The sequence below is a fragment of the Xenopus tropicalis genome, chromosome 7, assembly GCF_000004195.4.
Source record: "Xenopus tropicalis strain Nigerian chromosome 7, UCB_Xtro_10.0, whole genome shotgun sequence".
Classification (NCBI taxonomy): Eukaryota; Metazoa; Chordata; class Amphibia; order Anura; family Pipidae; genus Xenopus; species Xenopus tropicalis.
In genome coordinates, this window is record NC_030683.2 from 95437220 (window position 1) to 95451344 (window position 14125).

A 14125-nucleotide genomic window follows, 5' to 3' on the forward strand; every position below is an offset into this window, starting at 1 on the left:
AACTAGAAGAATAAGCACAAATAAAGAGGTACATATGCTCATAAGAAGGAAAGGTTTTTCATCAGATCTCACCCGTAGTATAGTTGGGCCCAGGTGCTCATGCCCCAGACCTTCAGCTAGAGGGAGCCATCATGGATACATCACAAACATCAATAGGCAGGCACTCCGGGATTTCAATAGAAAGAATGGCAGAGGTTCACAAAAAGTGAAGTAAAATCACAGTATATTTATTAAACTAACACATGATACAGCAAGCCTTACGCGTTTCGTACCTCACGGTACTTAATCATAGGCTGAATGAACAGTTGCTTACAGAGGGTACTTAAAGCATGACGGGCCAATGATCACTTAGATGTAATTAGCCAATCACAAGACTGAGTTAATTAAGTAAAAACACATATAGTTCCAAAAGGACAAAAGCACATGTGTTAGTAACAGTATATACCCTAAATATATATAATCAGGAAAAAAGTTTCTCAAATATGAATGTATTATTGATACAGTAATATAAAAAGACAGAATTTATATTTTTATTTTATTTAATGTCTATTAGGCAGAAGGGATTCTTAAATGAGTTTTTACTCTTTAGGAAAGTTTATTTAACCAATGTAGGAAAAACAAATAATACTGTTTATTGAGTTTCCTATAATGTTTTTTGTATTATCCCATATGTGTCACCAGATAGAGTGGTGGACACCAATGTAGACTTATTTCAAACATAACAAGATACATCATAGTCAAAATTTAAGCTTAAGGCTTCACTTTTTGTGAACCTGTGCCATTCTTTCTATTGAAATCCCGGAGTGCCTGCATATTGATGTTTGTGATGTATCCTAGAAGAATAAGCATACCATCCCTGTTATTTATACTTTTGGTTTTCTGTGTATATGCTCAACTTACAGGAAGGTGATTTAATGTAAAGAAAGAAGTGGAGCTTTAGCAATTTTATCAGGTACAGGAAAACCTATTTTGATGAGGGAAAGGAGTCCAGGCATTGGGGACAGAACACAAACACTGTGTTATATGGGTTAATTTACCACAAAGAGAGAAGTGCAATGTGCACATGCAATGTGGCCCATTGCTCAATTGTTTAAATAAAAACCTTTGTTCAATGCAAGAGAGCAAGTTCTTTCATAATACCCTGGCCCAAGGCATTGTTTTCAATTATGCATTAACCCTTTAAGTACCAGGGACCATAATATCAACAAAACATACAGTGCTCCGAATTCAGTTCTCCCAGATTCTTTAAATGAGAATTAGAAAATACACCACATGATCAGTATCTTTAAGTGAATATTACCCGTTTAAGTAATGCAGTGTACAATATAGAGAATTTTTATTATTTATAATAAATTATACATTTATGTTACTGGCCCTTTAAATTTCTGGTGCAGTAATTTCCCAAAAGCCATGTCTCCGCCCCATAAAGTCACGTCACATTGAATTTGTTCTGAAAACAGACTTGTGAGGAACTGCACGGGCAGCCTGGCAGAAGGATAACAGCACTGCGTTCTGATAACTCCAACAGGAACGCAACAAGGTATTCTCTCAACGTGCAATATATGCAAAATGCTAAACAAATTCTCTTTCTACAAGCTCAGGTCTTAAAACATAAACCTGTTACTGATGCGAACTATAGTAGATTTTGTCCTTTATACTTAGGAGCTGGTTGGTCTCTCTCTGCTGGTTTTAATAGCTAAAGAAGAAAAAGGGAAAATAATGAGAAAATATCCCTGTTAGGAACAGAAAGTAATGCTGCCCATTATGTTACAGATCCCATTTCCCTTGCACTCTGCACTAACTGAACCAGAAAACATATGAGGGTTGCGGAACTGAGTAAATGGGGAAAGGGAAAGCAACAACAGTGAATTCACTTCCTGTGACATCCCAGTATGTTAATATGATCCAGATGATGTAGGGACTGATATACCAACCGCAAAAGTAAAAAGGGTCACAGGCCAATAATCTCCATACTTTAATAAGAGAAATTATGGAGGCAGTCGCTGCTACTTTGCTCCCTTTGGCACATGTAAGTAAGTATGCCAGTGCTGACCTGAACCCCCCACCAACATTTACTTTTATATCAGTCAGAGTTACACAATCTAGCTGCATATGCTGCAACTTTTTGACACGACCGCAACTTTTTTGCAATTTTGTGGCCTTTTCGCGAAAACATTTGCTGATGGTGAGATGCAGAATTTTGCTGAGAATCCATGCCTGGTGAAAAAATTCCCTCATCACTACTAGTAGCTGCTACTTGTCATGGCTATTAAAGCCAGAAAATACCCTGCCATAGACAATACTGAGAGTTGCCTCTGGTAAAACACGTAGAGACGGTTATTAGTAAATGATCATTAGTGATGAGCAAACTTCTTAGTCAGGCATGGACTCATGGCAGATTTTTGCGTTTCGCCATTGGCAGATTTTTCCGTTTCGCCATTGGCAGATTTTTCCGTTTCGCCATTGGCAGATTTTTCCGTGAAATGGGCGCAGAAATTTTGCAGCAGATTGCGGGTGACAATCTTTTGTCGTACAACAATTTTTTTTCTGCAGTGGATTTTTGTGGCAAAAAAATGGCGCATGTCAAAAAAAATGTTGCATACATCATTTTTTTGGCGTTCACAACTATTTTTTTATGTGCGTCATTTTTTGTGTTTCGCAAATTTTTAGCCGTTTCATGAATTTTTTCAGTTTCATGACAAGTAGCTGCTACTAGTAGCCCTGTGTGTCTTCACCCTTAATCAGTACCAGTAAGGTTTGGCTCTCTTGTTTGGTGTGTGTTGTCTTGGGTTCTTTCATCTTTTTCCTGTATACAAGTGTTTAGTCAATGCCGGAATGTATTATTACCAAAGATTTGTATTTCACTTGTTCCAATCTTTTTTCTTTTATGTGAAACAGTATCTGTTTGCCTGTTGCAGCTGCCACTGTATGACTGACAGATCTGTCCATCAGAGGATATTTATCTTTAACATAGAGCAGCACCTACATAGGAGCCCAGATTGCCTAGCTTGGAATGCTTTTTTTAAATCCATTAATAGGTTCTCTTACTCTCTTACTTCTTCCATATTGTCTTCAGGTGGGAAAATGGTCCCGGTTCAGGCTGATTCCAGTAGTTTTGTAATTATTTCTCGAGTAGGCCCACAAGATAACTCCGCAGATATAACAGGTCTTAGTTCCAGAGGACCAAAAGATTTACCAGTACCGATCCAAAAATTTTTGAAAGGGCAACCTACAGTTCTTGGGGTAAGTTGAATACATTTATTATAGAGTTAAAAATGACATAGATGTACATTTATAGTTTTTTTAAGCAAGACACCAAACTACTGCATGCTTTGGTCTACCATGTAACTCTCAATCATCAGGAGATTTGTGTTGGAGGCAGGGTGCTATAGAACTATATTTCTCTTGTAGAGACAGTAAAATGGGCACCAGTGGTTCTTAACATTAATGATACCTCCTAACACAATAACAATATTTAGCATTCTCACAAACACTCCCCAGGAATCAATGCCCCTCAGGGGTCAATCACAGCACATTAAGTAATCGACTTGTACGAGTCACCCCAAGGTTTCAGGCCTCTTGAGTGAAACCTAGACAGTACAACTTCGACCACTAGGTCTGTACACTCAAGTCCCTACTCGTGAGCAGTATACCCAGGACTCTATTTCTTACTAAATCTCCTTGGTGGAGCTTAGGCTGCTCACAAGCTACCCTACTCCTGGACTGATCTATGATAGAAAATAACTTCAGAACTAACCAGGCCTACCTTTGCCTAGGCTCCAGTCCTCTTTCCCTGCCTGTCTAGGGAAAAATCCAGGAAGAAAAACAAAAACATTAAACCATATCAATTCCTCACTCACTCTATATACTTTAAAACAGAGACCCTTCCTGATCAGTCATAGGACTGACAGAAGCATACTTTAGCACAGGAAAAGGAACTTTCCCTTCTATAACTCTTAGCTGTTTAAACTTTAAAAAGGGGTAACTATTTTATCAGTCTCCTACATATTTATAATACTGACCCAAGCCGTGAAAATGACCTATGGTCCAAGGTGACTTACATCACCTGCATCCTCATGTTTTACAACAGGGTACACATGTTTCAGTGAGTCATGTGACAGAAATGACATTACAACTGATGACATCACTAAGCACTCTATTATTATTCATATATGATATTGATGTCTCTTGTGTAATATATATATATATATATATATATATAAACACCCCCCGGGTAATGGAAAGGGGGGAGCAACAGTGCCACATCGTCACGTGAATAGTGTGAAGATCATCCAGGAGCTATGAACTAAAGGAAGGCAGAAGGTGCCTGGTGCCCCCCCAACCATTAAGCACTAGGCACATGTCACTTCTGCCTGACCCTAGCTCTGGCCCTGGGTACAAGACCCGTTACTATACTTACAAACAATGCTTAAGAAAGTTGTCAATTATAATTGGTCTTTGGCGATGTCACAGAAATCTATGTATTATGCAAATAAAGTTGGAAATTATGAGGATATAAGACGTTTCCATAAAAGGCCATGGAACACACACACACACACACATATATATACATTATTAATATCTATACACAGAAGTAAGCTTCTTTATTCTTCTGTTGACAAAAATGGTGCACGTATGTTCTTTAAAAAGATCTGTGGGTCTAAAAGCATCCAGACCCTGAATCCCCTCATATTTTTATGTAATACCAATTTATCCCCCAGTCTTTTTAAAACCAAAGTAAAAGACTACCTTTTGGGGCACTCACCCAGCACCTGACCAGGGAACTGGCACTTATATTGTAGTGTCACCCACTGTGACCTACAGCACTTATATTTGCCTATTTGTGTCTGTAAGTTACCCTCCCATATAGATTGTAAGCTCTACGGGGCAGGGACCTCCATCCTCGTGTCTTTGACTCTTTACTTATTGCAACTGTATCTTTTATTTATTTGTATTTATTGTTATACTCTGTATTTATCTATTACAATCTTATTAACCCCCGTTTGTATTAATGTATTCTACTGTACAGCACTGCGTATATAAGTAGCGCTTTATAAATAAAAATATACATACATATTTTACAGGTAATTCAGCTATTTACAGGAATAACCCAAATTGCAGCTGGCATAGTTTTATGCATAGCAATGGCATCACGTTACCATGTGATTAGCGGCAGTGGTGTGCCATTTTGGACAGGAGTCATGGTAAGAATATGTACCTGTCTGAGCCTTTGTTAGTTTAATAACAACTTGTACTTTTTGGATTAAAGGGGGAAATTATTTTTTTTTGAGTAGTCTTAAGCAACTTTCTAAAACACAAAAGTTTATGTTATCCCTTTCTTTTCTCTGGTTCTGCCCACGCTCCAAACCATTTTTACTCCTGTCCTCATTCACTCAGTCTATTTATTCTCAATAGTCTCATTTTTTTACATACTATCCCCTATTCTTCCATTTATTTTCGGTTATTTTAGAATTATCCCTACTAGATACTGTATAAAAGTCTTCATAGACATTTTTTTAACATTGTTCTGATTCCTTCTACAGTACATGATTTCAGGAGCACTTTCTGTGGCTGCTTCTAGCAAACCAACACTTGGAAAGGTAATGTGCAGGTTACTGTTGGCACAATGTGAAAATGAGATAGTTAGAGCAATTGGGGGGCCAGAAATGTTAGTCATGAGTAGTAGTGATGAGCAAAATTTTTCACCAAGCATGGATTCGCTGCGAAACTCCGCACTTTACCATCGGCGGATGTTTTTGCGAAACACCTGCAAAAATTTGGCATAAAAAATTTGCAGAGTGAGGAAAAAATCACGGCTGCATCAAAAAAGTTGCACGGTAGCTGTAAATTTTTCAGACAGATTCGCTCATTGCTAATGAGTAGCACTTGTCCATGTAGGGAACATTAGATCCCCCATCTAATGATTTCATAATATGTGAATGTCAACAACAGATAGGGGGGGGCCACAGGTTGACTTAGCACAAGTATTCAAAACCGTGACCATTTCTCTGACTATTAAATAGGAAATCCTATGGTGAAATTTGGTTTTCTGTGACACATTCATTTCACATTATTTTTGAACATCAGGATTCCCCTTGAGAAAGGCTTTTTGCCAAAACGTTGGGGTTATTCTCACCTTGGCAAGTGTATGCGTTATCCTGCTTATCATTTTTCTTCATTGTGCACGATTTTGTGGTATGTAATATACTTTATGGCTATGTATAATTGTCTGTGTTTGTATTGATTAAAATGGATAAATGTTATCTTTTATAAAGTGCTTCATAAAGAATATTGAGTTCTATTACTACCACTATGCTATTGGTCTTTTTTGTGTGCAAGCCCATATATGTATGTATATGAGTCTGTTACCCTATATGGGTGGTACATTATGGGCTGAAATTGCCCCAAACAAAATATTTTCCGTTCTACATTATTGTATTTGTAAATTGAGTGCCCTCCATTGATTTACATTTTCTAGAGGAAAGCAGGGCCATAATTCCATGTTGTAGTAGCTCCATTCATCCCTTTAAAAATTCTATGCAACTTTACAATATTAATTTATTAAAAAATATTAGTGCTTATATTTATTTGTATTTATGTGTAAATGTAATTGCATTTGCTGAACTCCTGATTGTTACTTTTTAAACAATGTTGCAAGTGCCAGGCTCCTCCAGCAAGACAGGTCTGTCAGTCTGCTGCCTTGTGTTACATTGTTTCATTCCAGAGCCACCAGGGCAGAGAATAGATAAAGACTGGCAAACACTACTTCTAATAGCAGTTAGACAAATAAGTAAAAAACCTTTACAAATATGTAATGAATGTATATTGTGAAGTTGCTTAGAATTATGTTTTCGTTTATTAGGCAAAAAAATATTTTTGACTTGTCCTTTAAACGAGGGTTAGAGTATTAATAGGCCAAGATATGTCTTTTCTATTTACCTTTTGTATGTATCTGTTCATTATGATAACCCTTACTAAACCTGTCTAACCTGACTAACCTTACTAACCTGACTAACCTTACTAACCTGACTAATCTTACTAACCTGACTAACCTGACTAATCTTACTAAACTTAATAACCTTACTAACCTGACTAACCTTACTAACCTGACTAATCTTACTAAACTTAATAACCTGACTAACCTGACTAATCTTACTAAACTTAATAACCTGACTAACCTGACTAATCTTACTAAACTTAATAACCTGACTAATATTACTAAACCTGACTAACCTGACTAATCTTACTAAACTTAATAACCTGACTAATATTACTAAACCTTACTAAACCTGACTAACCTGACTTCTACAAGAAATATTTCCAGTTAAGTAAATAAAAAATGAAATGTTCTTTTTGATTGCAGATGAAATCCAGCATGGCGCTAAACATAGTGAGTTGTGTATGTGCTGCTATTGCAGTCATTATATATATCGTCATAATACTCGATATCCGTTATTACAGAGCTCACCAAGCCATGTGTGTGTGTTATGAGCTAAATTCAACATGTAAAGGATCCTTTTATCCACAGGTGAGGACATTATTTATATTGTATTAATTTGTGAAACAAATGGTTGAAGGAAACATTCTAAAGAGACTGCAGGCATTTCTGTATAACAACATCAGTGACTGTGATTTTAAGGGAAGTAAAGCCCCATGAATACAGACGCAGTTCATTTATGTTCAGCTGGAGGCCTCCAGGCTACTTGCCCCAAGAACAACACTCATGAGTCCCCACTCTGCTTTCAGGTTGCTCTGGTTGTGGCCCTGCAGCCCTGGAGAGCAATGCATGCACTGTGCACAACTACTCTGCGTCTACTGCAATTGCATCCAATTTGCCAAAATAACCGCAACTGCGAGTATGCTTAACACAAATGAGGAACCAAATGTATGTGAAGTCTGTCTGGCATCATTTTAGTTGTTGGACGTGCAAGCGATGTGTGCTTCTGATTCTTTTGATGCAACTGAACTGAGATGATTGATGCAGGGTGATAAGGGAACCCTGGCTTCCACATAGTGTAGTGGTATTATTAGCTCCAGGGTGCCCCGGCATCAATAGGTGCAGCAGCGTTCAGTTTGGAACACAGTGCAGGAAGGACTGAGTGGTCCTGAGCACAACTATATGGAAGTACAAGGAGCGCGTTTTGATGCAAGAACATGGGGAGGCCTACATATCAACATTCTCATTTTTGTAGTTTTAGAGTTTTTTGAAATCACAACCAATGATCCCTGTATATTATTTTCGGCTATGTGCGCAAAGAAAGATCTTCCAGTTTCTCTGTAATAATAAAACAGTACCTTGTACTTGATCCCAACTAAGATATCATTAAACCTTATTGGAGGCAAAAAAATCCTACTGGATTTAAATTATTTTTTAGTAGACTTAAGGCATGGAGATTCAAATTATGGAAAGATCCCTTATCCAGAAAACCCCAGGTCCTGAACATTATGGATAACAGGTTCAATACGTGTATACTTTGTATATTACTCTACCTATTTGCTTTATTGTAAGTCATACATTTCTATTTGCTGCTAACGTCATAGTCTTATAAATGATCCCTGGATCCACCTATAACCCATTTTCATTCTCTCATATTGGATTTAAGTTTACATTTTGGCAAAAATAAAAAGGGCAAAACTTGCAAATATTATGCTTTTTACATTTATATTGTTTCTTTTTAATTTCAGACTGTAATAACTGGGATGGTTGCAGTTCTTTTTATTTTAACCATTGTGGAGCTGTGTGTAAGTCTGTCGACATCGATTTTTGCATGCAAAGGCCTATGCCGAACATCTTTTAATGAAATGGTAAGCTTGCTCTCATTGTTTTTAATATGTTTCAGTAGCTACAAATATGTTATTGTATACCACCAGTGTCGGCCTATCAGGAAGAGGATTGAATTCAGTTAGCCAGTTTCAGGGTTGACAACTAACAAGGAAATAACAACATTCATAGGCACTTGGAAAAAACAAGGTTTATGTTGCAGAATGGTACCCCTAGTGGATGGCAGACTAAGTTGTTTATTTTTATTGTATTTATATAGCACCAACACATTTCCTGCAATGCTTTAGAGAGCTTATACATAATTTACATCAATACTTGCAGTCTAACGTTCACACACACAAAAAGGGGCAATTTTAACAAGACAATTTAACCTGTTTGTATGTTTTTGGAGTGTTGGAGGAAACTAGAGTACCCAGAGGACACCCTTGCAAGCATGGGGAGAACATATAGAACATATAGACTCCTTGCAGATTGTGCAGACCAGAAAAATTGCAGCAGCAGATCGACACGCACTCTGGGACCCAATAGAAGCAGTTAAAATAGAAGCTTTATTTTCACATTAATCCACCTGATGCATTTTGTGTCATACAACACGTAATCATAGGCGTCTACTCATATACATTTACACTTAGCCCTTTCCCTCTTTAAAAAATATTGTAGGTTGTGCCCGGGCTGGAATCGAACACAAGACCACAGTGTTACCTACTGAGCCACCATATGCAAAAAACATTCAGCATATTGTAACACTTGTTTGGCTATGGAATGGTTAAAACCAGGCTAGAAGTGATATGAGAGCATGTGTTACATGTGACTCTCTTTCTTAGGATGGGCCTTCGCTTAAGTGGAAGAGACCTGAACGGAGCGGAGGGTGTAGTCAAACTACAACTCACTGTAGCTGTGTAGTGCAGGTGTAGTAAATATGGATGCCAGAAAGGTTCTTGCTGTTGAACTATGATACAGTTTATTGTCCAAGACAAGATGCAACAGGGTTATCAATACTCACACACAAGCAGAAGTAGATGGTGCGATCTGAGGAAGAAGAGAGGGTGTACACCGGTTTATCCCACCTCTTGGTAGAGTCTGGGCAGGGTAAATACACCTGTGGAGGTAGTCTGGGTAGATATCTGCTCCTTCAGGTTAATAAACTCTAGTATATTAGTCCTCTGAGCGAGTAGGGATCAGGGTTTATTCTGGCCTGTCACTATCTCTACTCCACGGCCCTACACTGAGGCAACATTGCTGGATAGGAGAAATACTCCCAGATCTAATCTCTCCTTTGATGGGGTTATTAGACTGCCCTTTTCTTACTAGGTGCTGACTACTTCACTTCCCTAGAAAGTGCTATGACAAATCTGCTGTGCTTATTAAAACCTCGTTCACGGGTCCCTGTCCCCGACTTCTCCAGAGGGATGGTGTCCTCTGGGGTAAAATCGCTTTACTGGGGCCTGTTCCTGCTCCCAGGCTCAGTGGACCTTTGCACTGAGAAGCAGAGGCAGCCAAAGAGGAAGCCACTCCTCCTTACTAGACACTATATCAGTCTGCAGGGGGTGTGGACAACCATAATAACCAATAAGGTATATGGCATAGTGCAACTAGATACATGGGACTCTTCCCAGTAACAGTAATATGAAGAAGTTGTAGGGAATTAAAGCCATAGGAGTGCTTAACCCTATGGGTCCCTACGTTATGATGTTATGTTAAGTTTTTCCTCTGTTGCTTTTGTTGTATTGCAGACAGTGGTGGTATATCAGACTGCAACTATGACCACAGACCATTCTAGCACAGCTGCTGGTGACATGAAACCTTCTCAAGATGGATGAAGTTTGATCCAAAAAGCTTTCTGAATGGGATGGTGATTACAATGCAAAGAACCAGCGATTTTGTTCTGGCAGAAAAGCCATCAGGATTTAGTTATGAAACACAGAATATTGTATAAACCTAATATGAGTGTTTCGCTGGTAATGTAAATGTATACGTATTGGCATTCACTGGCATAGGTTTAGCACTCTTTATATGAAGTAGCAGAATGTACTCCAAAAGCATCTTGATCCTGTTTTTGAAAGAGAAATGACTTGATTGTTAACATTCTTAACAGCCCCCCAACAGACACACTATTAAATGAAGGGTTTAGTATTCATATATGCTGCGCTGGTAGAAAGGTAGTATGGCTGTAGGGCCCACATTTGCTTAGTGAATAACAAAGAGCTGTTTATAGTATAATGGCCTTTAGTACAGGGGTCATTCATGGCTCTCTACGCAGGTTTTTTCTATTAAATAGCTGTTGCTGACAAGAAATCTAGTTGCTATTTGTAGGTGCTATTCAGAGTAAATATAATATTTTGACATTAGTGTCCATTTAAGAGGAGAAGTTTACAGGGATTCTGCCATGGGACGTTTGCTTCTCACCCTCGTGATACAGAAAATAGTAAAGAAATGGTCTCTTTTGCTGAATACAGAAATTTCCCCTCAGCTAGATTTACAAAGTTGACTACAAATCCAGACTAAAAAAACAAATTCTGCATTTTTTTATACTTAATGTCTGCCCACAAGTCTTTATTTCTCTATTGGATAAAAGAAGAATCTCCTTCTGTAAAGGATATTTTTGTCTGATTTTGACTATTCATATAACCTTGTACTGAGCAATTACTCTTTGTACCAAAAGGAAAGAGAGTGTGAGTTGGAAATGTATGATGTATGAAATTTTCAATAAAAACAATAAAAAAGAAGTCACACTGTCTTCACAGACTTCCCCTTCAACCAGCAAACCAGCATAAAGAGACTGAGAATCTTAATAGTAAGGTTGAACTAGACAGATTGTTTCGTTTTTTTCTCTTTCAATTTCATTAGTAAACCTGTATTTCATTGCAAATATATACTGCAAACTAATTCATATTATGAATGGAAACACAGGCCTTCCAATTCTACCTGGAAAAGTGATTATTGCTACAATTCTCTCTTTCTATACTTCGCTCTCTATAAAATAGAAACCTCTATGTTTGGAGCAAACATTGTTTCCTCATTGTATTCATTGGCTGTAAAATCACAGAGCAGAGCAACAACTACACTTCATCCCTAGTCAAAGCCCAATACAGTAGAACCCCAAATGTACATTTCCCAGGGGACAGCATCAAAATTCCATATAGATTCTGGAAAACCCTAAACCCAGGAAAGATAAAACACAGCTTGCCTGAATGGGACTGCAACAAAATGGCATCAATTCCAGGAGTACGCAAATGTGGGGACATAAAATCTCTATTCTACTGGAAAGACAGAACAAATTCTCAGCAGTATTCAAAAAAATGTAGGCCAACAGAGCAGTACTCACAGTAATTAGGCTGAATAATTAGGCAACTTTTACAAATATAAATAAGTGCAATTCTCAGTGTATTCTCCTCACTTCAGATACCTCGTGTCCCAGGTCAAATAAAATTCAATAAATAACTCCAAAGTGCCCTCTTCTGCTTTAGACTTAGTGATGAGGTCTTATGAGGAAAAGAGAAAAAAGTTAGATAGTGTAATACTGTTAGTTACTTTACAAAGTGCACTCCAATGTGTTTTTGAACACCAGTGATAACTTTACTTGTATCACCCTTTTGTGCCCACTTGTGATACGCCTCTCCGATTGTCCAGAAATTCATTTCTCTGTGTTAAAGCGCCTCCAGTTGTTATGGTGGAAGCAGTCACGCTTAATGGTGCAGCAATTGGGGTTTAGTCATGGCCAGGCAGCTGTAGCAACAGTTTAATGCCAGTGTTTGTTTCATTGACAGTGGCCCAGTTAGTACTTGTCCTGCACCATTAATATGCAACTGGCTCTTCTGGGACAGTGACATGTTGAGAAAGGAAATGTTTAACTTGTAAGTGCACAGAAGAGGAAGGGAAACGGATAAGTTGTGAAAATATCCTAAAGTTGCTAAAGTTTTAAGTTTACCTATGTGAAGTGGTTCCTAATACTGCCTGAAATTAAGAGGTGGGAAAGCAGAGATTCGTGAGCTACAAGTGAATTAACTGGATGCCATATAAACCCAAGGGGGTCTGTAAGTAGATTGGCAAGCGGAGAACGATATCACAACTGGGCACAAAGGGGTGATACAAGTAAAGTTATCACTGGTGTTAAAAAACACATGGGAGTGCACTTTGTACAGTAACATTATTACACTATATATTTTTTTCTTTTTTTCCCTTTTCCTCGTAAAACCTGATTGCTAAGTCTAAAGCAGAAGAGGGCACTATTTTAGTAATTAGGCAGTAATTAAGCCTTTTAAGTCTCTCCATGGGGATTATAATAGCCCCACTGTCCCTGAGGTACTAACAACAGTAATGTTTCTTGCTGGGGCTTTGGGCTTTTTTGCTCTTAGAGCAGTGCCATCTAACTTATTACATATAGTGGGCTTATTATTTCTCATATCAGATGTTCAAGAGACTGACTAAATTAATATGATGTCATACAGTGAAGCCTATGGAGCCTTTGAGCAGAATTGAGGCTATAAAAATGCTTTATAGGCCACATCTACAGATTACTCCGATGTCCCTGTGATGTCTTTATACTGTGCAAGGGATCACTGTAACACTGGACTGTGGAAGGAGTTTCCATCGTTTGAGTGTGACTGCATGTTGGTTAGGAGCAATGGTTATATTAAACAAATAACTAGATTATGTGAAATTAGATGATGGACATAATTACATCAGTCTGCATTATGGCTGCAACGTCATGTAGTCATGCTGCGTTGTGATGCATCACCGTGTGATGTCATCACTTTCTGCTTAGTTGTTAACCCCTCCAATACCACGCATTGAACTATTGTAGGCTGGACACTGCTTCCACCTTGGTTCCGACATCAACGCACAATTACATCATGCAGCGGTGCATCACTACGTGGCATTCCGACATGCTGACACTTGACATTGTGCCCATAGACACCAACGTCTTGGAAAAGAAGCAAAACACTCCTAACCTGAGCGCTCCTGACATGTCTGAAGTGATGATAATGGCATTGCTTTCAGATTGGTTGCAATGGGTTACTAGACCTAGTGCAAACATATATTATATTACCCCCAAAGGAGCTAGCCAAGGATGTGCAGCATATTGTCAATATACCATTAAGCACCATAGGGTGCAGAAAGATTTACTGAACCTGCAATTTTTATGACCTGCAAAATTATTGGTTTGGCCAAATTCAGACCAAGTAAAATAAAATTAGTTTGTGCACTGGTTGTGCTATTAAGGCACAACTGTATGAATTTTGAACAATGAATTTTCCTACAGTGAATTGCTGTACAAATTCACAAATCCTCTACATAGTCCATCCTGCTGCATTTATTTCCATGACTCCACTAATTTATGGC

General features: G+C 38.2%; 1 protein-coding gene across 1 annotated transcript; it reads left to right on the forward strand.

Moving 5' to 3' along the window:
- The first annotated feature begins 1433 nt into the window (after window positions 1-1433).
- On the forward strand, window positions 1434-11508 carry ms4a1 (membrane spanning 4-domains A1). Its single transcript, XM_002937033.3, has 7 exons — window positions 1434-1540; window positions 3077-3243; window positions 5085-5204; window positions 5544-5600; window positions 7364-7528; window positions 8686-8805; window positions 10516-11508. The coding sequence occupies exons 2-7, from the start codon at window positions 3085-3087 to the stop codon at window positions 10600-10602; spliced, it is 708 nt and encodes a 235-aa protein (XP_002937079.3). The 5' UTR covers window positions 1434-1540; window positions 3077-3084; the 3' UTR covers window positions 10603-11508.
- Window positions 11509-14125: the final 2617 nt, after the last annotated feature.

Excerpts from the sequence above, each read along its gene's own strand:
- ms4a1 (XM_002937033.3), top strand. The coding sequence starts at position 3,085 with ATGGTCCCGGTTCAGGCTGATTCCAGTAGTTTTGTAATTATTTCTCGA. Across the intron at positions 3,244-5,084 it reads GGCAACCTACAGTTCTTGGG|GTAATTCAGCTATTTACAGG; the intron begins GTAAGTTGAATA and ends CATATTTTACAG. Across the intron at positions 8,806-10,515 it reads GAACATCTTTTAATGAAATG|ACAGTGGTGGTATATCAGAC; the intron begins GTAAGCTTGCTC and ends GTTGTATTGCAG.